Source organism: Callionymus lyra, chromosome 1 (assembly GCF_982586985.1).
Source record: "Callionymus lyra chromosome 1, fCalLyr1.hap1.1, whole genome shotgun sequence".
NCBI classification, from domain to species: Eukaryota; Metazoa; Chordata; class Actinopteri; order Syngnathiformes; family Callionymidae; genus Callionymus; species Callionymus lyra.
In genome coordinates this window covers 34,070,844-34,097,104 of record NC_141818.1, presented here as the reverse complement: position 1 = coordinate 34,097,104, position 26,261 = coordinate 34,070,844, and the positions used below count along the sequence as shown (strand labels likewise).

At 38.9% G+C, this 26,261-nt stretch overlaps 1 protein-coding gene across 1 annotated transcript in view; it reads right to left on the bottom strand.

Moving 5' to 3' along the window:
• The window catches only part of dnah6 (dynein, axonemal, heavy chain 6), a 61,593-nt gene that overhangs the window by 13,398 nt on the left and 21,934 nt on the right, over nt 1-26,261 (bottom strand). The window contains exons 31-72 of the mRNA XM_087784475.1: nt 26,090-26,227; nt 25,854-26,021; nt 25,601-25,749; nt 24,177-24,284; nt 22,878-23,004; nt 22,600-22,812; nt 22,302-22,523; nt 22,107-22,229; nt 20,649-20,831; nt 20,430-20,573; nt 20,139-20,360; nt 19,440-19,587; nt 18,272-18,429; nt 18,029-18,160; nt 17,708-17,879; nt 16,367-16,513; nt 16,223-16,296; nt 15,998-16,152; nt 15,691-15,922; nt 15,474-15,626; nt 14,571-14,711; nt 14,248-14,490; nt 12,944-13,111; nt 12,160-12,395; nt 11,951-12,095; nt 11,766-11,882; nt 11,582-11,705; nt 11,304-11,500; nt 9,761-9,964; nt 9,376-9,501; nt 9,041-9,205; nt 8,082-8,149; nt 7,831-8,011; nt 7,562-7,741; nt 7,256-7,489; nt 6,446-6,581; nt 6,214-6,374; nt 5,957-6,147; nt 5,249-5,409; nt 4,950-5,038; nt 3,375-3,521; nt 3,064-3,202 (exon numbers count right to left, since the gene is read on the bottom strand). Coding sequence (XP_087640601.1) covers nt 3,064-3,202; nt 3,375-3,521; nt 4,950-5,038; nt 5,249-5,409; nt 5,957-6,147; nt 6,214-6,374; nt 6,446-6,581; nt 7,256-7,489; nt 7,562-7,741; nt 7,831-8,011; nt 8,082-8,149; nt 9,041-9,205; nt 9,376-9,501; nt 9,761-9,964; nt 11,304-11,500; nt 11,582-11,705; nt 11,766-11,882; nt 11,951-12,095; nt 12,160-12,395; nt 12,944-13,111; nt 14,248-14,490; nt 14,571-14,711; nt 15,474-15,626; nt 15,691-15,922; nt 15,998-16,152; nt 16,223-16,296; nt 16,367-16,513; nt 17,708-17,879; nt 18,029-18,160; nt 18,272-18,429; nt 19,440-19,587; nt 20,139-20,360; nt 20,430-20,573; nt 20,649-20,831; nt 22,107-22,229; nt 22,302-22,523; nt 22,600-22,812; nt 22,878-23,004; nt 24,177-24,284; nt 25,601-25,749; nt 25,854-26,021; nt 26,090-26,227 — 6,721 coding nt within the window. The remainder of the gene's footprint in view (nt 1-3,063; nt 3,203-3,374; nt 3,522-4,949; nt 5,039-5,248; nt 5,410-5,956; nt 6,148-6,213; nt 6,375-6,445; nt 6,582-7,255; nt 7,490-7,561; nt 7,742-7,830; nt 8,012-8,081; nt 8,150-9,040; nt 9,206-9,375; nt 9,502-9,760; nt 9,965-11,303; nt 11,501-11,581; nt 11,706-11,765; nt 11,883-11,950; nt 12,096-12,159; nt 12,396-12,943; nt 13,112-14,247; nt 14,491-14,570; nt 14,712-15,473; nt 15,627-15,690; nt 15,923-15,997; nt 16,153-16,222; nt 16,297-16,366; nt 16,514-17,707; nt 17,880-18,028; nt 18,161-18,271; nt 18,430-19,439; nt 19,588-20,138; nt 20,361-20,429; nt 20,574-20,648; nt 20,832-22,106; nt 22,230-22,301; nt 22,524-22,599; nt 22,813-22,877; nt 23,005-24,176; nt 24,285-25,600; nt 25,750-25,853; nt 26,022-26,089; nt 26,228-26,261) is intronic.

Genomic DNA, 26,261 nt, shown 5'->3' with positions numbered 1-26,261 from the left:
AAATCAATACAACCAAAAGCGAGCACAACAGGTTGTACTTATATTCAATGATATATAAATATAGAGTACAATGTCGGGAGAGGGAGCGAGTACGCTTCCGTTCACCGAAATAAATCAAAATACAACCAAAAGCGAGCACAACAGGTTGTACTGATATTCAATGATATATAAATATAGTGTACAATGTCAGGAGAGGGAGCGAGTACGCTTCCTTTCACCGAAATAAATCAAATACAACCAAAGCGAGTACAACAGGTTGTACTGATATTCAACGATAAGAAAATTGGTACTCAGCCAAACGATGACGATCTCCGGAAGTGTCCACGGCAAGCCGCTACAACTTCTCCGCGTTAAAAGTTCGTTGCAGTCTCTGGAGGGCGAAAGTTTCGCAGCTCCGACAGAAGTCGCGTGACTAACGGCAACGAAAGAGCTAGTCCTTGAACTAGCTCGGTGACATGCTACTTGCGCAGCGAGAAGATGAAAAGGAACAGATCCTCTGATGTCACCGGAAGATATACCCTTCCGGGTCATCAGGGGTCACAGGTGACTTTGTTGGTATTAAACTCGAACTGCGCATGCGCAAGATGGATACATTCAGTGCTTGAAGCACCGCCCCTGGCGGTCAGTAGGGACGAAATAGAACCAGCATTTGTTGCGCTTTCATTGAAACCTGCAGCTTAACTTTGATGGACCTGACGTCATGTTTCTGTGACTCTCGTAGAGAAGAACCTGAAGCGATCAAACGCGCATTATTTTGTTCGATATATTATTTAAGAAAAACAAGCTTATAATTCTATATCGTTTTTCTGAATTGCGTAAAATGACTGTCGCACGTTTTGCTCTTTTTATTCTCGATTCATATGATCTTTTCCGTGCGTTCAGTGGAAGAGGCAGGAGCTCTGATTGGCTGCTGTGCATGTCAATCAAATTTTCAACCAATCGGCACAATAACCATTTGATTGACATGCACAGCAGCCAATCAGAGCTCTCTTTACTATTTTCTCATATCATATTTTATTAAATCATGCGATCTACTCGCAACAGCTTCGATCGACGTATTGCCCACCCCTGAAACAAGTGATAATATTTTATGTTTTATCTGAAAAGCCGAAATCTGCGAGCCAGATACAATCATCAAAAGAGCCACACCTGGCTCGCGAGCCATAGGTTCCCGACCCCTGTCTTAGAGAGTATTTCCTGATTTTAAAACAGCCTCTTGGTGCATTCTCTGTTCATGAATCTCACAGATCAATAGAAGGTTTTAAACACAACAGCAGATGACGATGTTGGAAAAGTGGAGCTTCACACTTCGCCTTAAGAAACGGTTATGTAAGAGGAAGCGGGCGAATTATCTGACACATCTCTGCGAAAGCTGCAGGCGGCGAAAGTTTTTGGCACACAGTCTGTAACACAAAAAAGCTCCTTCATGTACGAGCCTCTTGCTGCTCGGATGGAGCCCGACGCTGCCCTACAGTAGCGATGGAATTAAGAGATTAAACCAATAACACAGATCGGTGAGGCTGAGGGAATGTGACCCTGCTGTGGAGGAATCCCGCGAGACTGCACCAAGTTTGGCTGGTAATTGAAAAGCGGATTAGGGAGACACACGAGGAGCATTGTAGATATGAAGTGTGTCCCATCCAATAATTCAAAGTTGTTCAAGGATCAATTTAAATTCTAGCTAAAGTTATTACTTAGACAAGGGCTGGGGAAATTGCAATTCCGCGAGGGGCCACATTATATGCCTACACTGTCAGGAAGGGGCCGTAAAAAAAGAATATAGAAGAATAAGGCCCCTAAATACGATGGAAAAAAAACATCAGTAAAAAGAGAAAATATTTTTAGTTGACTCTATATCATTTAACCTATGAATGTTTTTTTTAAATAATCTATAAAGAGATGTAAATAAGAAATGTCTATATAATAAAATAAGTATACATTATTTGTAGAAAAAAAACAAACACTCTAAACTACAGGTACCGTATTTTCCGGACTATATGTTGCAGTTTTTTTCATAGTTTGGCCGGGGGTGCGACTTTTACTCTGGAGCGACTTATGTGTGAAGTTATTATACACGATTACCGGTATATCATTTCACATGTTATTTTCACACTAAACCGCAAGAGGGCGATCTAGGCCTGTGTTGTCCGGAGTTAGCAGAGTTGTTTAAAAGTGACACCGAGGATGAAGATTTCATTGGATTTTAGTTATTTGGAGTTACACGGATGGATAGGTAAACTTCTTAGCATGTTATTTATGCTATAGTTATCTGAATAACTCTTAATATGTTATGTTAACATACCAGGCACGTTCTCAGTTGTGTCATGTAACGTAAGCATACCGTACAATTATTCAGCTGGTTGTTGCCTCTATTCTATTTTTATTTTAAATTGCCTTTCAGGATGACATGTCTGTTCTTGGTGTTGGATTTTATCAAATAAATTTCCCCCAAAAATGCGTCTGCAGTGCGACTTATAGTCCGGAAAATACGGTACAATTAATATAGAAACAAATAAAAATAAATATAAATGAATGTCATTTATACTTTACATGATTAGATTTACAGTTTTACTTTAACCTCATTAGGAGCCTCATGAATATGGTTTGGTCTGTCTATATAACATTCATTCATTCATTCATTCATTCATTTATTCATTGACAAAAGCTTTATCCCGGGATCTTGGTCGCGGGGAGACTGGAGCCTATCCCAGAATCATAGGGCGAGAGGGGGGACACGCTGGACAGGATGCCAGTCTGTCGCAGGGCACACGAAGACAGACAACCATTCACACACAAACTCATACCTACAGACAATTTCCCACTATTTAACAAATTTATTATAAATTATTTAAAATTAAGATTTCATTTTGTAATGAAGGATATTAAATGCTTCTATAATTATTTTAAAATAGAGTTATTTTTTAATTGTTACTGTATTGAAAACTTAATATTTGTCAAGTAAATAATCATAATCAGTAAATATTTTTGTTGTTGTTGACATCCTTGTTTAAATCACACAGTGTTACTGGGTCAGAGCTAAGTCACGGCTCATAATGTCCTCACCGGTGATGTAGATGAGAGCGTCCCACGGGATACTTCCATCCTTACAGTACAGGCAGAGGTTGAGCAGAGCACATTCTCTGTCGCTGTCATTGAACTCGTAGCGAATGTTCCATCCCAGGGGGCCAAATTTTTTTCGCTCCTGAGTCAAAGAAAATAAATGTATATAAAAACACAGATGGCATGGTTAATGTCAAATGATACAATCAATGTAGCATCCACAGAACCATTTTTTTTAAATCTAAATACGACAGTGATTCATGAACCTTCATCACGTCATCACTTGACAATCTCCAAGAACGAGAGTGAAGCACCTGAATGATTGCATGGAAGAAGCAGACCCCAAAGACAATCTTCCTCCACTCTCGAGCGAGAACATGCTCTTCATAGTAATCATTGGTGATTTCTCCGAAGGCTCGCCGCATATTGGCTCTCAGTCCTTTGGGAGGCTCGTTCGTTACCTAGGGGCATTGGCAGACAACCAGGATGAGAAATATGCTGTTAAAAAGAGTAGATTGTTGGCTGTTTTATAAACATTTGAAATAAAACCAGTATTAAAAATCACATTGCTCATTTAATTCCATTATTGTTAATTACAAACAGAACCTATAGTTACAATCAGTCTTCCCCTTTGATTTTAAAATAAGTATCTTATACACTAATAGGTTTATAAACACTGTTGTAGTTTCCAAGTCTGGTATCCACACCACCCCATCTTGGTCTCTGTATTGTCTTGGCCTTTAAGGTCTATGGTCTTTGCCTTGATGGTCTGTGGTCTTGGCCTTGATGGTCTATGGTCTTAGCCTTGATATTCTATGGTGTTGGCCTTGACGGTCTATGGTCTTCTCCTTGATTGTCTGTGGTCTTGGCCTTGATGGTCTATGGTCTTAGCCTTGTATTCTATGGTCTTGGCCTTGACGGTCTATGGTCTTTTCCTTGATTGTCTGAGGTCTTGGCCTTGACAGTCTGCGGTCTTGGCCTTGATGGTTTATGGTCTTGGCCTTGATGTTCTAGGGTCTTTGCCTTGATGTTTTATTGTCTTTGCCCTGACAGTATCCGGTCTTGGCCTAGATGTTCTATGGTCTTTGCCTTGATGGTCTATTGTCTTGGCCTTGATGGTTAATGGTCTTGGCCTTGATATTCTATTGTCTTGGCCTTGACAGTCTATGGTCTTTTCCTTGATGATCTGTGGTCTTGGCCTTGATGGTTTATGGTCTTTGCCTTAACAGTATGCGGTCTTGGCCTAGATGTTCTATGGTCTTTGCCTTGATGCTTAATGGTCTTTTCCTTGATTGTCTGTGGTCTTGGCCTTGACAGTCTTCGTTCTTGGCCTTGATGGTTTATGGTCTTGGCCTCGATGTTCTAAGGTCTTTTCCTTGATGGTCTGCCGTCCTGGCCTTAAAGGTTTATGGTCTTGGCCTTGACAGTCTATTGTCTTAGCCTTGGTGGTCTATGGTCTCGGCCTTGACATTCCATGGTCTTGGTCTTGACAGTCTATGGACATTGCCTTCAGCGGTCTATTGTTTTGGTTTTGAAATCTGCATTTGAAAGTCTCTATAGGCAACAGTGTGTATACGTATCCTTGAAAGGGTTATTTTTTTGAGATGGAGATGTTGGAAAAAGACAACCAAAGAAAGACAGAATTTCATTATCGCTGGAATATTTTGCCATGAATATGGAAACAACAGTTAAAAGACAAAGACTATCCCGTTGAACCTGCTGTTGGACCGATTTAGTAGTTGATGCTTAGAAACATGAATCCACAATTGTATCTGCTATATACAGGCTGGAATGTTCACTCCCTATGGTTGATCAAGTACCAAAGAAGAAAAATTACTTTCATGCATCATCATGCTCCACAGAGTGAACGGATTCATTGTGAGTTTTACCTTCACAGAGTTCTGAAGAACTGTAACAGGAAACACTTTTGTTGGCATAGAACTGAGGAACAAGCGGAAGTCCTCATGGATGGACGTTCCTACAGCCAGAGAAACACAACAATTCTTATTTTTAACGTGATGTCTCCTTTTAAAACTACTTGTTTAATGTATGATATATAGCAAATGTTAAAAAAAACATTATGTATAGTAGGCCTCATAATCTGCTTTTATATCCTTGATATACATGTATACCCGATATTTAACCTGCTGCGAATAAGAAAAAATATAATTTGGTGTTGCTACTTTACCAGGCTCCGTGAAGGTCTTGACTAACTCCTCCATGGCTAGCAACCAAGACACGGCCAGGTGGCAGTTCTGAAGAAAGACCCATTTACCACTCAACAGCGCAGCTATGATCATCTTCTCAGCTATGGGTCCTTGACCTTGACCCAGAGATATTGACTCAACCCTGCAAAAGGTGAACATCAAGAGTAAAAAGATTGGTTAGAACATTATAAGGACGTGTCATTCAGAGACCAAAATAGTGTCAGAGTTGAGATGAAACTATCTGTAGGTGCAAATGGTTTTATGCGAGTGGCGTCCTGTCCAGGGTGTCCCATGCTTCTTGCCCGATAAAGCTGGACTAGGCTCTCACTTGCATTTTTATATCGTTCCTCAACACAACTACTAGTTCATTGTGTTACTGAATGATTTGGTTTTTGGACATTTTGTCTGAGATTTTGGAAAAAACGGAGATGTCAGATATGGGGTCTTGTTAAATTTGTATTTAGACTTTTGTTTCAAAACTGCTGTGTTCTGCTGTCATCAACACAAATACTAGTTCCAACATGTCTTTTTGTAATTTAATCACAATGTTGGCCTTTTGGTACTTGTGGTTAAATTTAGGGAAATAAAAATTGAAAACGTCCATTCCTTTCTTTGTTATGAAGAAATTGGGATACATATATTATTATTAAGTTCTAACACGAACTCTCTCATCCTATATATGTTCTTACCTTTCTATAACGCCTCTCTCCTTTGCAAAGCGCTGGAAGGCACCCATCGGGTCTGATCCTGTGCTCAAAATGAAGATGAGCGGTGTGTAGGGCGACATATCGTTATAGAGATTGGCGAGATCAATAGGTGGTTGTTCCACGAACTGCTGCCCTATTGATACTATTACAAACTCTGTTGAGGCAAACACCACCTGTATAGCAAAAGATGAGATCAATAACCATGTGCCGTTTCAAACTTTTGCAGGGATTAAACTCGCCTTTTCCTCCATGAAACTCTTGATGATCACAAGCTTCTGAAATGCACCCAGTCTCTCATCCCAGTGGCCACAGATCTCACCGTCTTTGGCCTCTCCCAGTGGCGGCAGCTCCGTAACGTAACCCTCCCATTCCTTCGGATTTAAAGAGGCTTCGAACTGCCCTAAGATCACGACAAAACGCATTATTTAAAATAACAAGCAGAAATTGCAAGGGACACGAGTTTAAAGGTACCAAGTTTTATGTGTATGTTGGTCTTGGACATTTCCTTGCAGAGGCCCTTGAAGCATGGCAGAGCTTCCTCCAGTTCACAACACGTTTTCCAGTCAGGATCACTAAGCCACGGTGCATCAGGCCGCTCGGGGTATTCCTAGCAGAAGAGGAATCAATAGCTAGAATACCACAAAATGAAAACAAAACACTCAAAATTCCAGGGAGGGAAAGGTACAAAATAGGACATTTAAAAACATGAAATGTTATCCCAGAGGAGTGGTTCGAGGGCTGGAAGGCCGGAAAGGTAAAGACAAGCCTGTGCATAATGATCAGAATGGCTGACTGCCAACAGCAGTAACACACTGTGAATACATGGGTAGGACTCCTGTACAAGCATCTGTGGAGGTAGACATATGTCTTAACAATTTGAAATACACTCCCATGAAAGTTCAAATTCTGTCCAAATTTAATGAATTCTATACTATACTGTATATAAACTGTATTATTCAACCAAAGAATAGATAGATGTGAATAACAATTTAAAAAGTCAAAGTAAAACCTTTTCTATCCGTCACATGCTTTGATATAAAATGATTACAATTGTAAAATCTAATTCTGATATACCTAAAACAATTTTGAGATGCAATAGACTTTCTCTAACTCTTGGTATGATGAAACTGACGTGTCCCCCCTGGAAAAACGTTTTTTTGTATGTCATTTTTAGTCATTTTTGTCATAGTAATTCATATTAAAGATCTCTACAAACCTCCAGGTGACAACAACTAATCATTTCGTTTGTAACACGATTTGACTTTTCCGGTTTAAAAATACCTTTTCCAAAGACGCTGCAGCGCTCAGGAAGTACTGCCACTCGGCCTCGGAGATATCCTTACGCTCCTTCATGATGTCCACACACAGCATGAAGCTGTAGATGAGTTTGTGCTGTTCAAAGAGGCCGCGGGATACGTTGATGTAGGAGTTGAGCAGGATTTGATCCAGGAGGATCTGCAGGCGCTCCTCCAGCACATCGTTTGGCTCGGATGTTTCGATGGTGCTGTTGAAAAGCTGAAGTTTGCAAGAAAGGTTAGGTCCTTGAAGGCAAGCTTGAGTAGCTCTTTAAAAAAAAAAATTGCAAACCTGTTTGAAGTACTTGAGGGAGAATTGGTACATTGGATCAATCTCAGACAGACTGGCGATCACGAAATACAGGACGGATCCTCGATTCGCCACGGGTCGGTATCGCTCTCTGGCTGTGTTGATCATCTCCTCGGTGGACTCGGCCTCGCTCAGACGCTCTTTGATAGCCTCTGATGTCACCTGTGTGGAGAAAGAACACACACAAAGGAGATAAATAAAAACTCAAATAAGTGACTATTGTCTATAAACTGGGTCCTTCTGAAGTTAACCTTGGATTCTTGGAGGGTCTCGGTGAGCTCTTGATTGTCGAGAATGTTTCCCTCAGAGGTGAACAGAAGCTTGAGGATACGATCCTCAATGTCCTTCAGCTGGTTGCGGTCAGCGTTGATGCGCACAATCAGCTCATTCCTCTGTTCCTCCAGATGTGGACTCTCAAGTCGCACCACATCACTTCAGCGACAGAGGGCATTAATCAAGCTTGGAATGTAAATGAACAATTAGCTATAAATGTTTTTCAAACCTTAGCAGTTGATCTTCCAAGCCAGATTTGGTCACAGTAAAGTTGATAATTGTCACTTTGATGCAAACCTAAAATAAAAGAAAGATCATTTCTATTGTTGGGTGAACACACTTTAACTGGACATTATATAGTCATTACCATGAAATGTCACATAGCAAAAATGATCATTTTTCAGATATAAACTCATTCGAAACTTGAACTTCGAAACCTCATAACACATCAGAAGACCTCTTAAAGTCATTTATAGGTTGTTTATACTGTAATGCAAAGTTAATGTCAGTTTAAACTGGGACTAATGTTTTCCTTTTTTAGAGTTAAAAGACAGAAATGCATGTTCATTTTAAGATAGGAACTGAAACTCAGTTATGTTATCAGTCTCAGTTCCTGCCTGACGTCTTTACTCATTGGAACACACAATTCCTAATGATGGTATCAATACAAGAGGGAAGATATGGACGAACAACACAGAGGTATTTGGATGTTTTTAAGAACGTTATTTTGGACGAAGATGAATCTTAAAATACAGACTAGTTTAACTTTTATTTGTAACAATTCCTCATGTTGAGGCTTCAATAAAAGAGGGAAGTTGTGGGTTCAATCCCAGCTCCGGACGAGATTGTGGCGTCGTGTCCCTGAGTAAGACAATTTACCCTGATTGGTCCTGATGGTTCAAGTGGTGCGCTGCGTTGCGGCCTACTCCCATCAGTGTGTGATTGTGTGTGTGAATGGGTGAATGCGTAACTTAGTGTAAAGCGCTTTGGCTGCTGAATAACCATAGAAAATCGCTATAGAAGTAAGAGCCATTTACCATTTACATCCAAAAGGGGTTTTTACTTTACTGGACTTTTTTGCCGCTCATATTTATCTTATATATTATAATTGAAAAAACAAATTGCAAGTTTTACACAATCCTAAATTATTTTGCTGTGGCAACATCATTTATTTTTTTTAACGCTTACCTCCGGTAGGTAGTGTGGGTTTGCAAGCTTTGTCGTCATATAGAAACGGAAATTTTTGTCGTAGTCTATATCGGTGTCTCCCAGTCGAATAAGCAAACGCCCGCAAGACATGAACGTCTGCTTCAGTAGGATGGGCTCTAAAACTGGGTCCAGATTTTCTTTAATCTAAAAAGACAAAAAGGTGATAAAAAACATGTAATCAGGAACATTTACTATTATAATACAAACATTAACTGAGTGTATCTAAGTGTGCTAATCGAATATATGACACAATGCTAATTACTAAAAAAAAAACCTCGCAGATTTAGGAGAATAAATAGTAATACAAATCCTACCTCCTCTAGTAACACTGGAGTGCCCATTCGAATACCATTTTCAAGAGTGCGTAGGAAGCTGGGATCCGTCAACTTTATCACCTTCAGACCGTGTTTTGCCTCCTTCGATCGGATCCATCTGTTTGCCTGTTAACACAAGGCGGCTAAAAAGTTATACGATGGACACATGAATGGTTTGTTTTCTTTTCAAATGGTAAGCTGAATGGAAAGCGAGGAAACTAACTTGAGTTGTAAATAAACTGATGTCAAATGGATTACGAAATAGAAAGTTCAGCTACATAATCAAAAAGGTATTTCAGAAGCGGTAATGGATCTCATTCACACATCATTAAAAAGTTGAAGAGAACTTTCCATATTCCCAAAAAAACCCCAGCAGAACACTCACCTGATCCTGAGGGTCGATCATTAGCGGCCAGCGACGGCCCTCTGTGACCAAAATGCCATTTTCCTTGGAGACGATGTCATGAGGGAGACCCTCTGAATTCCACTGGCGGATAATATAAGGGTCGCCCAGAATGTTGATGAGGCTGAAGTTAGCACTGATGGGAATGTTCAGCTCCTGGCAGAGTATTATCCACTGATCGATCAACTGAGGAGAGGGTGGAATGTAGATGAGAAGGTATTTTTATAATATAATAATAATAATATTAAAGAATCAGGTTGCATATAATAATTATAATAACAATAATAAACATCATATATCAGCATAGTTTCTAACTATAATCAAAGACAATCAACGTCAAAAAGTAAAATAATATAATTTAAATGGGTATTTTTTGTTTACCGTATTTTCCGTATTATTAGGCGCACCGGATTATAAGGCGCACCTTCAATGAATGGCTTATTTTAGAACTATTTTCATCAATAGGTTGCACCGGATTATAAGGCGCATAGAATAAAAGATACAGTCAAACGTTAGACTGAGGTTACGTTATGGATCCACTAGATAAAGCGGTGCTAAAGGGAATGTAAACAAAACAGTCAGATAAAGTCAAACTTTATTAAGCGTTCTGAAAACTCTGTTCACTACCATGGTAACAATGTTCAAATGATGTTTAAAAGGCTTCAAGCAGGAGCATGTGAGACTGCTGTTGTGAGTAGACAAATGTTGAGTGCGCAGCAGAAAAGTTCAGGGCGTGTATGACGGCTAGCGCGCGCATATATGACATGTTGAACACGCAAGTGTATGACTAGTTGAGCGTGCTGTGATTTTGAGTGAACAACCAAGATTCACTCGCATAAAACGGTGGCAGTAATCTTACTCCAAAGTCATCCGCCATGATGTGACGTGCGTCGTAAATCCCAACCCGTGATGACGCAATGACGTAATTTTGCCCACGGTGTGACGGCTAAGTCGGCGCAGAGTCATTTAAGTGTTTGTAATGTTCATATATAAGGCGCACTGTTGTTTTTTGAGAAATTCAAAGAATTTTATATTATATTTTAAATACTGTACATGCTTGTTTTTTAATCAATAAATTCATCCTTTTAAATTGCAGGAGCCACATTATGTCTATGCTACCTACTACTTGAGCCGCACAGTTCAACATGTGGATGGCGCACTCACAAAATCTTTGAAGCCCCAAGTCTTTGTAATGTTTATTATTTTATTTTTTTTAATCTCTAGACATGGCAGGTAACATTTGAATATTTTATATATATCTTTTCATGTTTAAAATACAACAAAACACTGTGACAACAAAAAAGATGAATTATTTTAAACATGACTTACACTAATCTTTCATAAACCATATTTATATATATATTTTTAATTACAAAAGTGCTTTTGTTACCATGAATTAAAACCAACTCAGAGATTGTTAAACTACGACTATAATCATTTAAATTTATCGGAGTATTAAAAAAATAGTTAAAACTACAATAAATCAGAGACAATAAGAGAGAGAATATGATCCAGAAACACATACCAGCTGCCTGTAGTGAGATGTAAACGCTCCGTAATAAGCCACACAGGCGGCGCCAATGAAGACGTTACCGACAACGTTAATGATCTCCTGCTCGTACATGGCAATGCTTTCCTCCCAACGCACTTGCTCATTACCAAGAGCAGATGTTAACTTTCCCGCTCTCGTCAGTCGAGCCTTAGTCAAGCCCATCGTCTGAACTACAAAGGAAATAAAGGGGGATCAAAGTATTAGATATAAACCCCTTTTTCTTTCCAAGAGAACAAACGTGGCACGTTTACCTAAAGTTTCTTTTTCATCCAGGCTGTTGTCATAATTATCCTCTAAGGCCTTGATTTGGTTTTCCACTTCCATAAGCTGCTTCTGCTTCTCTCGTAGCGTGGCCATGGTGATATCAAGCTCCGCCTGCAGGGAGAGAAAAAAGAGTCACCAAATTTGGCTAATGACACACAGAATCTAACTTGCCTGAGCTTTGGCCAGTTTTTCTCTTTTCGGTTCGACCTCCTTAATCACTCCTGAGTAAAGTTCCATGGCTCTGACCCACATACACATGGATTTGCAGGCTTTAGACACTTTCTCCACCTTCGGCAGACACATGAGATTAGAATCTCAACATGAAATTTTTGACAAAAAGGTTCACTCAATCAGACCTTTTCTGGTACAAAATCTGGATTGTTGATGTATTTCTTCAGCTTGGATAAGATCTGGGGTTTGATGTTGTCCTTGTCGTATTCCATAAGACGTTTGACGAAATTGGCGTCAGCGAGCACTTGCTTTGCACTGGGCCAGTCCGGTCTATAAAAATAAAAAGATATTCCAATAAAGACCATTTGGGGGTGTCTTCCTCCAAGAGACTTACTTGCAGCTGAGTAGGATGCAAATGGCTTCCATCACAGTCATGACCAAGTCTGGCGGTTTGGTAAACACTTTGATCTCAGAGATGTCGGCCTTGTCCAAGGAGTTTAAGGCCTGGTTGGCACCTTCTAGTAAGGGCATGGCCTCGTCCAAGTCCTTCTGAGCGTCATCGGCCATGGCTTGAGTTTCTTCCGCCTTCACCAAGGCCATCGCCTCATCATCTTTGACCAACCTCCGTACCTGTCAGAGAGATGTACGTGAGATCCTACTTAAACTGTTTGGTTACCATGAATTATATATTGTTTGTGTTTTGAAATAACGTCTCATTATGTGAATACGCAAAGAAAAACGAACAGAAACAGAACAAGGTATTGTTTATTGCAGGGGCAAACAATCCTGCAAAGTATAGGATTCAAACCAGCGACCTCAATATCTATCTATCTATCTATCTATCTATCTATCTATCTATCTATCTATCTATCTATCTATCTATCTATCTATCTATCTATCTCTCTATCTCTCTATCTATCTCTCTATCTATCTCTCTATCTATCTATCTATCTATCTATCTATCTATCTATCTATCTATCTATCTATCTATCTATCTATCTATCTATCTATCTATCTATCTATCTATCTATCTATCTATCTATCTATCTATCTATCTATCTATCTATCTATCTATCTATCTATCTATCTATCTATCTATCTATCTATCTATCTATCTATCTATCTATCTATCTATCTATCTATCTAAATTGAAAGGCAAAAGTCATATAAAGTCTTACCTCGGCAGCTTTATCTTTATCCACTGTCAATTTCTCCATCAAGGCGCTCACATCGGCGGATTTTTTTATCAAAATAGGCTCCAGAGCAGAAAGTTCTTCTTTCATTTTATCCACCAGATCGTTTGTCTCCAGAAGCTTCGTCAGGCCATTTTTCACACGATCTCTGGCCTGAATCACAATAAAAAATATTAAGTGTCACTTTTTGTCTTACAGCTGAGAAAATAATGAATGAAAAGTTAATGAGATTTTTAAATGATCCCGCTACAGCCTTCTTTGTCTCTCCTGTCAACTCGACCTCAATCCCTCAAACCAACCCTCAATGTTCTCTTGATTTATATCATCTATCTGTCCATTTGCTTGATATGTCCATTTACAAACTTCTTTTTCCAAAGATGGCCAAATTGGATTAAAAAAAAATGAGTGGCGGAAAAATAGTGACAGATGATGAGTTATCACATTTTGAGAAACAGAGTAAAAGCACTAGTTCAATTCTTTCTTTTTTCCACGGAGAGACAGGGAACATTTTTTAGCCCTTCAGTTATCTTTGGGTTAAGGTGACCCGAAATCCTGAAAACAAACATAATTGTTTAACTCTATTTTTGTTTCTGGGTCAATGTGAACAACTCAAACACATTTGTTTTCAGAACTTTGGGTCACATTGACCCAGAGATAACACGTGGCTTACCTCAAACATATTTCTTTTCAGGTCTTGAGGTCAGATTGACTCAGAGATAATTCATAGGATACCTCAAACACATTTGTTTCCGGGCCTTTGGGTCACATTGACACAGAGATAACACAAGGCGGCAACAGCTGAACTGCTTAACATTGCAGTGTTTTAATTAGTCGTGAATATTACATTAAAAAGTTTAAATTAAAGTTTCTTTAATGATAAGATTCTTTAAAACGGATTCATTTCATTTCAGTTTTCCATCACGTAAAGCCGGGGTCTTGAGGCATCAAGCATGCTCATGTTACCTCAGATAAAATCCCATATTTTACTGAACAACAAAACAGCTTCCAGGCAGTAATAATCACTTTGGCTCTCTCCCGACCTGACCTGCTGTGAGGCAATCACGCTAACCATTGTACCACCAGTAATAATCAACTAAATTAATTTATATAAATACATTTTTGTAGAGTCTGGTAACAAGTAAAACGCCTCACGTGTTTTTGGACCACTGCGGTACTATATATACTGTGACAAAAGTGCTATATAAATAAAGCTTTTATTTTATATAAGCGTTTATTCTTTTAATCCCCTCGCTGAACACATTCATAGGCTATAACAAGGTGTGACTTACCAGCACAAGCTCCTCTCTCTTGACTTCAAGCATGGAAAGGTAGAGGTTGATGAGTTCCAGATAAGAGGTCGGCGTGGTGTAGTAGCGACGCCTCAGCTCGTCGTAGAACCGGTCGGCCATCGTACTGACGCTCAAGTGAATCTCCACGCAGAGTGTGGAGAAGTTTCTTTTTAGCTCCTCTGAGCCAAAATCCACCTCGACGAAAAAGGCGTTGGAGACGGAGAGCAAGGCCTCTCGAGGCCACTTGATAATTCAGAAAAGGAAGAAGATTATCAAGAGGCAAGATGACCAATAAAACGACTGATAACCAGGGGTGACCATACCTGTACAAACCAGTCGATGGTGCAGCAGTTGACCAGTGACGGGAACATGCGACACCTGGCCCTGAACGCGTCTCCAACAGGACTCATGCACAACACAATGTGCATCTTCTCTCGTACGCGGGAGATGAAAAACTGGTAGACCTAAATTCATAACAAAAACAAGACTTTCGACTTAGATCAAATTAGCTGGAGCAGGAATTTTAAATTGCTTTGTTATGTCATATTTTGTCTTTTTTTTTTTATAAGGATGGAAAAGATTTCTTCATTAGAAGAAACAATCTAGAGCAACATTATTATTTTTTCCTTGACCATGCATCCTTTTAGTACAATATGCATGATTTAAAAAGTGCTTTAACGACATAAAATATTGGTATTATTAATTTATGATGGTCGGTCACGATGCTTTCGTGTCAGGGATTTAATAGGTATTAAAACAAGTAAATTAAAGTGTTATGAATGATATAATATGTGTTGCAAGAACAACATCTTTCTCACCAACAACATTACACACGTGTCCCAATTTAAAAACAGCAGCTAAAATATCCCTTTAAATTAAAACTGTCTCTTTTTCATTTATTTCATTATCAAAATTAGACTCTACATGGGAAAACAGTATACAATATTTGAAATAAAAGACATTTATTAGATTAAAATTAGGATGTTACACCTACCACGCCATGACTTAACTCAAACCCTTGCAGGAGCCAAGGTCCCAACTCGGCAAGTTTCAACACAAATTTATTTTTTTGGTGGTGAAATAAGATGTGTTAAAGCTATGGTTTGTATATATATATATATTTTTTAAACAAAGGTCCAAGGTAAAAATATTAGGTTGCAGAAAACCCAAGACTTGTAAAATGCTTGTCTTGCTTAGTTCGGACAAAGTCCAAAGAACAGACGCACCTCATCTCTGTTCTCTTCACTGATTCCTGCCTCTTTGGCTTTGGGCCGGGTCGCAGCTAGAACCTGCTCCAGCTCGTCCTTCTCAAAAAGGCTGGGCACCTCTCCAGAGTTCAGCATGTTGTTGACATCCTCTAAGAATTCTTCCACAACAATCTGAAAAAAAGAAGAATCAAAACATTTTTAACAACCGTCAGATGCAGACGATGGAGCGTCTGACCTGAGTGTCTGTGAAGAGGAAGACGGTGTCTTTTCCTTTGACTCCAGCTAACTTGTACAGTCGCCTCAAGTCCTCGTGGAAGCTGACGTAGTTGTATCCCCGACTGAGCTCGATTTCAAAACACTCCATTCCACAGATGTGGGCAGCCAGACGTGTGAGCGACTGTTTGCCTGTTCCTCCCACGCCCACCAGCAGAGCATTTCCACGCTCCTGTCGGATCATTCGGGCGATTCTGCGAGGGGAAATATATTTGATGAGACGAGGATTATGATGCTACCCGTACAACAAAGACCCTCAGATGAGTCACCTTGAAACATGCTCAACAGCATCCTGGAAGAAAACCAGATTCGTCTCTTTAGAAAAGGTCATGTTGTAGTCATCAAGGTAGTCCTGAAGGACAATCTGGATCTTTTTCAAATCAGCGAGATCTTCATAAACACGGTCTTCCTTGTCGGCGCCGACCTACGACAAAAGGTTCATGTGTGTGAACACAAATCTTCAAACATTTTCATATAAGACGATTCTGTCAAACCTTCAAAAAGTCTCCGAAAATGATGGGATTGGTCACGAAGTAAGACGGTTCCAGCGTGATATCAAAATATTTCTCTGTCATTCAGAGAGGAGAGTTAAAATAATGAAGACAATTCAGAGTTTTAACAGAGATAAAAAGTCTTACTGGCCATCTGGGAGACGATGCCGTTGAAATAATCCTTGTCCTCGTTATTGATGAGTCGATCGTGAAAAACCCGCTGACACTCGTGGCAGAAGAGGCGGAAGATCTGGTTCTTGTCTCTAACCTGACTTGGTTCAGTCTGAAGAATTCCTACAAATCCGTAAAAAACAAAATAAAGTAGATGAGACCTTGGAGTGTAATAACGTGGCCAATGAGAGGTCAGACTAACAGTACAGAACTGATCTTTGTGTGAGAGTTACACTTATTTAATCTTATCATGCATTAATCATTCTATTCTTAATATAAGCCTCAAAGTGTGTTGCTTTTAGGACTTAATTTTACTTTTTTCAGTAATTAATCTCTTTCAAAATATGTAAGTAAAAGTGTTTCATATTTTCAGATATTAAATATTGCTCTTTGTATTATTTAAATAAACATACGGTACACCAAAAATCCAAACTATTGAGTAGTAGAATTCTATTTCTTGTATTATTTTGTCACTGTCCCTGAAGAAGATTCATTGCCAACACCTGGAGTAGATAAAAACTGAGTCATGACTGGGCCACAGGTTGTGGGTTCTGTAATATATATTTTGTGATATTAAATCCTTTGTGGGTTTTTGTTGCGTTTTTATGGGCAACTAGTGTGTTGATTTAAGTGTCTCTTACATTGATCTTGAACCTCTATTGTACTCATTAGTATGTGTCTGTTTGTACAAACATTACATTAGAAAATGTGCTTAAGCCCCGACCACTGATATGAAAATCTTCTCACTAAGGTCATAATCCCACCTCGAACGGACTCATTGTACAAACAAAGCAGGGCGTGATTACAGCTGGCTGCAGGAGGAGTGAACTCCGCTCTTGTAACCTCTTTTTCGCACAGATTTCAGATGGGGGAGAACTTTATAAATTAATAAGTTCAAAACATGTTCATGATGAGGGACTTCGTGCATCTTAGAGAGGAATATTTCAACATGTGAAATGTGTGAGTGAGTCGATAACTTTAATTAAATATGTATATAAACTTGGAAGGCCACAGGGTATCATGTCAAGGACTGCAAATGGCCTGCGGGCCCCTAATTTAAAGCATAGTTACTGGGCTTTGAGTCTTAAAAACAAGTTTATTTCTGTATGGAATGGTGACCCAACAAAGGTATAACGAAAATAGGGGTAAGAGATATAAATGTTAAACACAGAAGACATTGCTAAGGTGTATTATCTAAACAAAGTAGTAATGAACTATTGGGAAGAAAAAGGGCAATCAAAACCCCATGTGTCGGCTGACATGTTCATGGCATTGCATTCCGCGAGACAATCAGTTCGACGGCAAATAACGCCTCACCCTGAACACACTTTGACAGGTCCCTCAGATTGAAAACATAGTGAGACTTGGCCGGGGTCGGCAGCAGATCCAGACTCAACCGGTTGTAGATTTCCACGGCGGCGTTTACAATCTGACCGCCGCAGTTCTTCACTTCATCCGTGAACTCGCCGAGGAAGCCAATCAAGATGGCCTGAAGGAAAAGTTACCGCAGATTATAATGGCATCAAAGCAGAACTTAATTGGATATAATGAGCACAAACAAGCGAGGGCGACTACTCAGTGGGTCCAATGTGTTCGCTCACGCATGCACGGCTGTGTACTCTCTCGTTTTGTTCTCACTTTGAAAATGTGCTTCAGACTCTGCTCTGACGGCGTGGGCAGACACAGCATGGTGAAGTGACGAATGAATCTCGGAGTCACGGGATTGCGTCCGCCGCCCGGTGGAGCGCAGGCGGCGGCAATCGTCATGTCCTTGAGACGGAAAAAAAGAGTTGAAAATTCACGTTTAATTAAATGAGAGCTTGTCTTAGGAATCAACAACACAGTTTAATAGTTATTTTTATGACTTAAAATAAAGCTCACCTTTATTCCTTTCCAAAAAAACTTTTGTCGGTCGTACATGCCAGAAAAGTCTTGGAACTGACGCAGAAGTTCTATCGGTGGCTGCGAGCCGTAACTGTCCAGTTTAGGCATGTTCAGATCATCCACGAAAACCACCACCTTCTTCTTACCGGGAGCTCCTATGGAGAGTTCAAGTATGCGAGTTACATCCGTCGACAATCAAAATATTCTTTAAAAATACACAGTTTACTTAACCCAATTATTTTTCTTATATAGCAGCATGTAAATAAACATGTCATTAGGTATTATAATATAAAATAATTCAAGTGTTTCTTTACGTGCTTTTATATACAAAAAGGTTAGCTATCTATTAACATGTGTTAGCTTTAGCCTTTCAAGGGTAATGGGAGATAAGTTTCGTTGAGTATAAGATGAGAAACTATAATGCAAAAAACAACAACAACAAAAAAAACAGACTAAAACACTAAATGTGTTTGGGAACATGTAGCAACAAAAGACTGTTTTGTTAACTATGCATTACCCAGCCATGGCTAACAGAAGAAAGAGTGCTTATAGAGGATAGAAAACTATGAAGGCAAAAAAAAACAAAAAAACTTGGAACGCTACACGAATAAAATCATAAACAAAATAAAAATAAAACCAGACAAAGCTTGTGTTAGCTTTAGCATGTCAAGGGTAAAGTAAGATGAGTTGGGAGTAGAAGAGGAGAAACCATAAAGCAAAAAAAAACTAAACACTAAAAGTGTTTGGTTTGCAACAAAAAATGAATTTTGGTTAGCTATATATATGTGTTATGCTAACACTTACTAGTAGAGGAGAATGAATGTTAAAGTTAATAATAAACAAAAAACTAAACATCAACATGGAACTCTACGTAAATAATATCAGAAATAAAACAAGAAAACAACAGACAAAAAAAGTAAAGACAATAAATACCATTACAATAATGGTAACTATCCATTAGCATTAGCTGGTGCTAGCTTTAGCCATTCGTGGGAAACGGATGACGAAATTAGGAGTAGAAGAGGAGAAACTATAATTATCAACAATTTTCAATATTGAATAATTATAAAAATAAGGATTATAAAATGTTGAATGCATAGTAACAAAGTTAAACAAACAACCACAAGTTGTCTTCTTGGAAAGTACGATGGCGGCGGAACTTTACCGAGAAGGTTCTTTCTCTTCTTCTCCAACTTGGACTCGATGATTTCTTGTGTACGAGCTGAAGACGTTTGAGCGGAGAAGTTTATGTAGACTGGAACGTAGCCTGCATTTTCCTGGATGCCGTTGAGCAGACCCCGTGCTACAACAGACTGTTGACGAGAAACGAAAATAGATTTAAGTGTAAATAGGTACAATTCTGCCAAAGGTCATACAGCTGCAGACTATTTTAAAAAAGGTAACTTTTTTCAGAATCAAGGTATGTATTGGCAATAATCTGGCGTTATGATAGGTATCACAAATCAGGGGCAATGATATGAATTGGTATATTGCAATATATTGCGATATATTGTGGTACTGTAGGAACAAGGACATATTTGTAGTATTTTCCGAGTACTTGATTCTGTCGTTGCAGACCACTTGACGAAATTGTAACGGCTTTCATTTGTTTTGAAGCCGAAATACGTCCTTAAAATTAGCTTTAGGCTGCCGGATTCGACTGTATCCTCTCGTCCACGGTCATGGCCGGGATTATACAGTGTTACATTGTTGCTTTAGCTGCGGCTGGAAGATTAACTGCGATTATTTTTCTTTTAAATGATCTCAGAGTTATTATTTGAATGAAAATTGAAAATAAACAAAAAAACACCCGTAGCTCAGAACTATTTATTTATTAAATTAAAATAAAATAAATAATTCAAACCTTTCCCACTCCTGTGGCGCCGGTGAAGAGCACAGACCGTTGCACCGACAGAAGTTTCTCCATCAGGTAGCCAAAGCAAACAGTGTCCATGGTTGGCACCAGCATTTCGAAAAATGGTTGCTCCGGGTCGTACCTAAACTGAGGAATTATTTTCTCCCAGGATTCCAAGCGACCTTTAGTGAAGTTCATGTACACGTTCCATAGAGTCGTTTTGTTCAGGACCTGCAACACATGCACATTTTTAAATATTGTAACTGGACAATAATACATGAGGACGTTTCAAACAAAAACCTGAATTTCTTCCTTGTCACTAAATTGCTTTTTAACAAAGTTGTCAAAATCCTCCCAGTTGGAGCTGATCAGATTTCCTCCCAGTGCCCACAGGTAGCAAAACACGAAGGTTTGGATGAGAAATGAACTCATCCTCTCGGGTTCCTATGTGCAAAATAGAAAATAAAGATTTTCATTTTTTTTTTTAAAATGAATCTTTGTCCCTAAAATTCAACATACCATTTTCAGGTCTGGTCCTTTTTTGGTGAGCAGCAGAGCTTCCAACAGTGAACACATAGTGTGGACTTTACTAATATCCACCTGGCGAATGGCTTGTGTGCAGTTTTTCAACACGTACTGAAGACCCTTCTCCACATACTTCTCGAACATCCCCAACAGTTCAGATCGAACATTCTCTGGAAGCTAAAAATAGAGATATTTAGACTGATTTATGACATATTCACAGACATAAAAGTTAGGTCCAACGAATACAATCTCATGTTGGTGGCAGCCTAATAATACAGTTTATTGATAAATGTGTTACATAAATAAATACATTAAAATATATATATATTTTTAATTAACTTTTACCATCTACTGTATGTCAGCGGTTAGGTGGTGGCTTTATAAATGTAATAAATAAAAAACTAATTTTAGTCATTAAAGATTTAAGTTTGAGTGGTATTTTCTTTCTTTTACTTTTCCTGTTTTAAAAGTATATTAGTAAAGAGTTTTCAAATATTATATATATATTCATGAAGTGTATTCAAAAGTAAATATTACGCAATAAAAGATAAAAAATGCATCTTTATTTCATGATTTCACTTTATCTTTCGCATTCGGTTATTTCTTAGAATAAACTATGAAATGATTTTCTTTAACATGAATCAAAAAGTGATTTGAATACACAATCAAATTATAGTTTAAGCTTATTTATGACGTGATTTTTATTCTTTATTTTTAAGTTTTCCCTTCAACTTATCCGTCTCTTCTTTTGGCTTGATGGCCCTTTACATCAGCCACAGTAAGTAAGTAAGTCATTTTTATTTATATAGCGCTTTTCCAGACCAGGGTCACAAAGCGCTTAAACAATCAAAACAATATTCAATAAATTATATACTTTAAAGGGCAAGATAAAACTGAGAACAACACAGTAGTTCCAGAAAATAAAGGAAAAGCCTGAACAAATAAAAACGTCTTAAGATGTTTCTTAAAGGAGTCAGTAGACTCCATCAAGCGCAAAGAGAGAAAGAAAGATTGTTCCAAAGCTTAGGAGCAACAGCCTGGAAGGATTTCTCTTTTCTGGTCCTGAACTGTGTTCAGGAACCATCAGTAGATTCTGATCCACAGACCTCAGAGCCTGTGTAAGGCTAGATCAGATCAGTGATGTAAGGAGGAGCCTGACCATGAATAGCTCTGAAAGTAAGTAAAGTAAAGTTGATCCTGAAAGAAACTGGAAGCCATTGAAGAGTTTTAAGGATCAGAGAAATGTGAGTTCTTCTACTAGAGCGGGTCAGAATTCTCGCTGCAGAGTTCTGAATCAACTGCAGGCGAGACAGCTCCTTCTTTTTAAGACATGAAAATAAACTGTTGCAGTAGTCCAGGCGAGAAGACACAAACAGTATATCATTTTTTTATGATTTACGGAGCCTTATTTTATTGTTTTTTTTTTTTTAATAAAACATGTTAACAAATCACCTTTGAGCCAAGACCTGCGATCCAGGACTGCACGTACGGCAGCCATTTCAACCCATCGGGGTCAATGTAGACCATCCCACAGCGACTGACCGTCGCTGGGGAGGCAACAGCCAAATCCTGGACCTGAGCAAGAAATCACAATAAAGTCAATTATTTGTCATTATTTCGTTAAAAAAAAAAAATGCGACATCCGACCTCGAAGAGCATATGTATGGTGGGCGTGAGTTTGATCCGCTCGCTGTTGGCCAGACAAAGCATCTTGTTGTCGTCCAGCACCGTGTTCATGTTCTCGATCCACAGGGCGTCGACCGGTCCGTCGCAGATCACCCACTTGTGGTCCTCGGTGGTGTCGCTGACTGCGTATCGCACGCTCAGCGCCATCAGTCCATCCACCCACTCCATCGTCAGCTTGTTAACCTGTCACGGCACGTTTAACAAAAAAAAGAGTGATATAAGGGAAAGATAGAAGACGGTCATTTCATCCGGGGCGCACCTCTCCGTAGAGCTCCCCCATGGTGACCGACTTTGGATTGAGAATATACATCTTGACGGGCTGGAAGAAAGGGTTGCTATCTTTGAGTTTGGCCGCGTGAAGGGTATCCAAGGTGTCGGCCAGAACCCTGTAGCAGGCGGTCTTGCCTCCGCCGGTGGGCCCGACCAACATCACGCCGTGGCGAACGATCATCGTCTCGTAGAGCTGGATCACCTAATGGGTTTTAAAAAAAAAACGTGGAGTAGTATTTGACAAACCTCCCCCTTCTGAAGATGTACCTTATTTATCACAGTGTCCAAGGGCTGCAGGTTTCTCTTCACCAGTGAGTCGTAAATGGTGGAATGCAGGATGCCGTAGTCGTGCTCGGGGATGAACACGCCGGGGAAGAGGTCAGACAAGATACCACTAGACGAAAAGAAAAAAAATTAATCAACCTTTTTTTTTTTTACTGTTAAAAGGAAATTTACTCTTATTCAGAAGAAAAAAATAAGAAAAGAAAAGTAGCATTTAGCTTCTCCCAATCAGGATACATTCATTACAATATCTTGATAGTTACATTGATTTGTTTTATTTTGAAAGGTGAACAGATGCTGTTATTTTGTGATTTCCCCTTCTTTACTAAGTAAGTAAGTAAGTAATTTTTATTTGCATAGCGCTTTTCCAGACCAGGGTCACAAAGCGCTTAAACATTCAAAACAATATCCAATAAAGTATATACATTTAAGATCAAGATAAAACTGATAACACAATAGGAGTTCCAGAAAATCAAGGAAAAGCCTGAACAAATAAAAACGTAATTTATCTTTATGTCCATTTGTGACAATTATTTTATGTGTTACTGTTGTTATTGTTCCAAATATGAACTGTTTCTGCTTTGAGAAACTTTCCTTCTTCCCTCAATGGGGAAAATTATTTGACAATCAATCAATCAATCAGTGTGGGAGGAGTTTTCAAATCGCCACGTTGAACATAATGGTCGAAAATTTGCTGACGATAACAGTAACGCTGTTGCAACACATCTGGTGGACGTCAAGCTGTACTGCATCACTTGTAATGACGCATATAGTATAACGATAAGGGGGCCACGATACAGTTCATTAAGAAATATTGCATTATTGTATGAACGAGGACATATTTGAAACTGAAATATGTAGAAACATCAGCTTTGAGTCGACTGTATCCTCTCGTCCTCAGTGATCACCGGGATTTCGTTGTTTCTTTGGCTGTGGAGGACGTAATGACTGCTGCCCTCTAGTGCCAGTTTAAATATGCAACGTAAAAATGACACTGTGATAATGGAAAATAAAAACATTGATACAGAGCTGTTTAATACCGATACAGTATAGTGAAGAGAATTACAATATATTGCGGTATCAATATTATCTCCCATCACGTAAAAGTTGAGGTAGTACTTTTAAAAAGAATGTTAGTCAATTAACTGAATGGAAATGTTTGAAAAAGTATCGGTACTACAACAGGGGTGCTAATACCACAAGAAGTGATCCTAGTAGTATTATTTATGACTAATAATAATTTGACACAATATATGTAAAAAAGTATTCTTGTTTTCTTCTCACCCAAAAAGCACGGCATCATCGGTGAGGAACTTCGGCAGGTTGGCATCCCTCAGCGCTCGGATAAGCACCACATCTTCGCTATGCTCCGGGTTTTCTCTCTTCAGGGATCTAAGAACACAATCTATTTAGTTTCTTCAAACTCAAGCCAACGCACAGGAAAGAAAAAAAAAAAAGGGATGTCATTGTGTCGTAACTAGAACAATCCAAATCTGTTTCTAAGACATATAGAGAGTCAGATCGGGTCGTGGCGTCGCTTCAGAATAAACATGAATAAAGAACGCGAGTCACTTAAGTGGGAAATAATGACCGCGTGTGAAACTAGCAGAGGAGTTATATTAAAGCAGAGACGAACAATGGATCACAAGTTGCTTGTGTTTCTCAGGAAACACTGAAAAAACAAGCACAGTTAAAGAAGAACGTGGACAGAATAGATGGTTCTATATAATATATAATGAGACATTTTATATTGTTGTCAATCCGCTTTAAAATCATCACTGGTTGACAATCTAGTGTCATTTTGTGTGATCTAAACCAGACAACAACAGAAATAGTTAATAAATAATATAGGATATTAAGATTAAGTAATTTTTATTTGTATATTTTGTATAATAGTAAGTGTTATTCTGCCACCATGTTATAAAATAGTCAATTTTATTATTGATTACTATTCTCAATAAATTCTATATAAATGTAAAGGTTTTCTTTTTGAGTAGTAAAATTTAATATATAAAAATATGGTAGAACATTTTGAATAATTTTTATTATGATTTTTCTTTGGGTTTTTTTGGTGAGGGAAATAGGGTTTCTCAATAATGTATAAAAGAGGAAAAAAGGGGGGGACTCCTATAACAAATACATTATATTTTTCATTTAAAAATAATTGACTTAATCAAAATATTTTAGGTTCACAAGGTCCATCTCCTGACCCGGGTCAGCCCCATGGCTCCCACCCAGTTGTACATATACGTAACAATTCAGAAAGGGATTTTTTTTTTTGTTCAGACCCGACTGTATTTATTTGGCCTTCGTGAGGTGAAAGATCAGGTAGAACTAACATTTCTAATTTGTATTTATTTCTATGACTTATTACTAGTCTTTACATTTTAGTTTTAGGACTTTTGTCATTTATTGAGTGTTTATTGCCCCTCGAAAAGACTTAATTAAAATAATAAATAATAAAGAAAAGCTTATATATTAGATTTAAAAAAAAAAGAATAAATGTATATAAAATATAATCAAATCATTATTTTCGCATAATTCACTTGATTTTATTGCTTGATTTTGTACTTTATTTTACCTTGATGGCCCCTAACTACAGCCAGTGTAAAATTTGGCCCTTGATTCAATTGAATCCCTTCACTTTATTGCCATAAATTGAATGTGTAGCGATGACTTGTGTAAAGAGAGAATGAATGTATCCTGACCCTGCCATGACCAGGACAGATTTGACCGCTCTCATGCCAAAGTCGTAGTGGTCCTGCTGGGACAGCTGCTCGGAGCACAGCTTGTACATCTGGGTCATCTTCCGAGCTAAAACTTTGCTGGACTCAAATCCTTCCGAGTACAGAATCACCTGCAGGGAGGGGGGGAAGCAAGACATGATGATGATGATGATGATGATGATGATGATGATGATGATGATGATGATGATGAACACCAAAGGTTAACAGGTCGTACCTCAGCAATGAGCGCGTAGTTGGGAACCATCATGGCGATGGGTCTGAAGAGAGCTTTGAGGTTGTCGGGCAGCTCGGTTCTCCCGGCGTAGCCCGGGTTCATGGTGATGAAGGCCGCACATGTCATCACCAACCTGATGTCTCGGCCCTCGAAGCGAAACCTGGTCATCTGCGTGAGCCAAATGAACAACATGAAGCCGGGGCCAATTTGGGGTTTTTAGAGTGATTTTGAAATACTTTGGCAGCTTTGGCGTTTCTTATGGTGATCAGCTGCTGAGCTATGACTGACAGCACTTCGATGTCTATTCGGTTGAACTCGTCGAAGCAGCACCACGCCCCGGACTGAGCGAGACCGCTGAAGAAGCGCCCCATCATCTGGAGAATCGTGTGACAAGTGTCAACAGAGTAT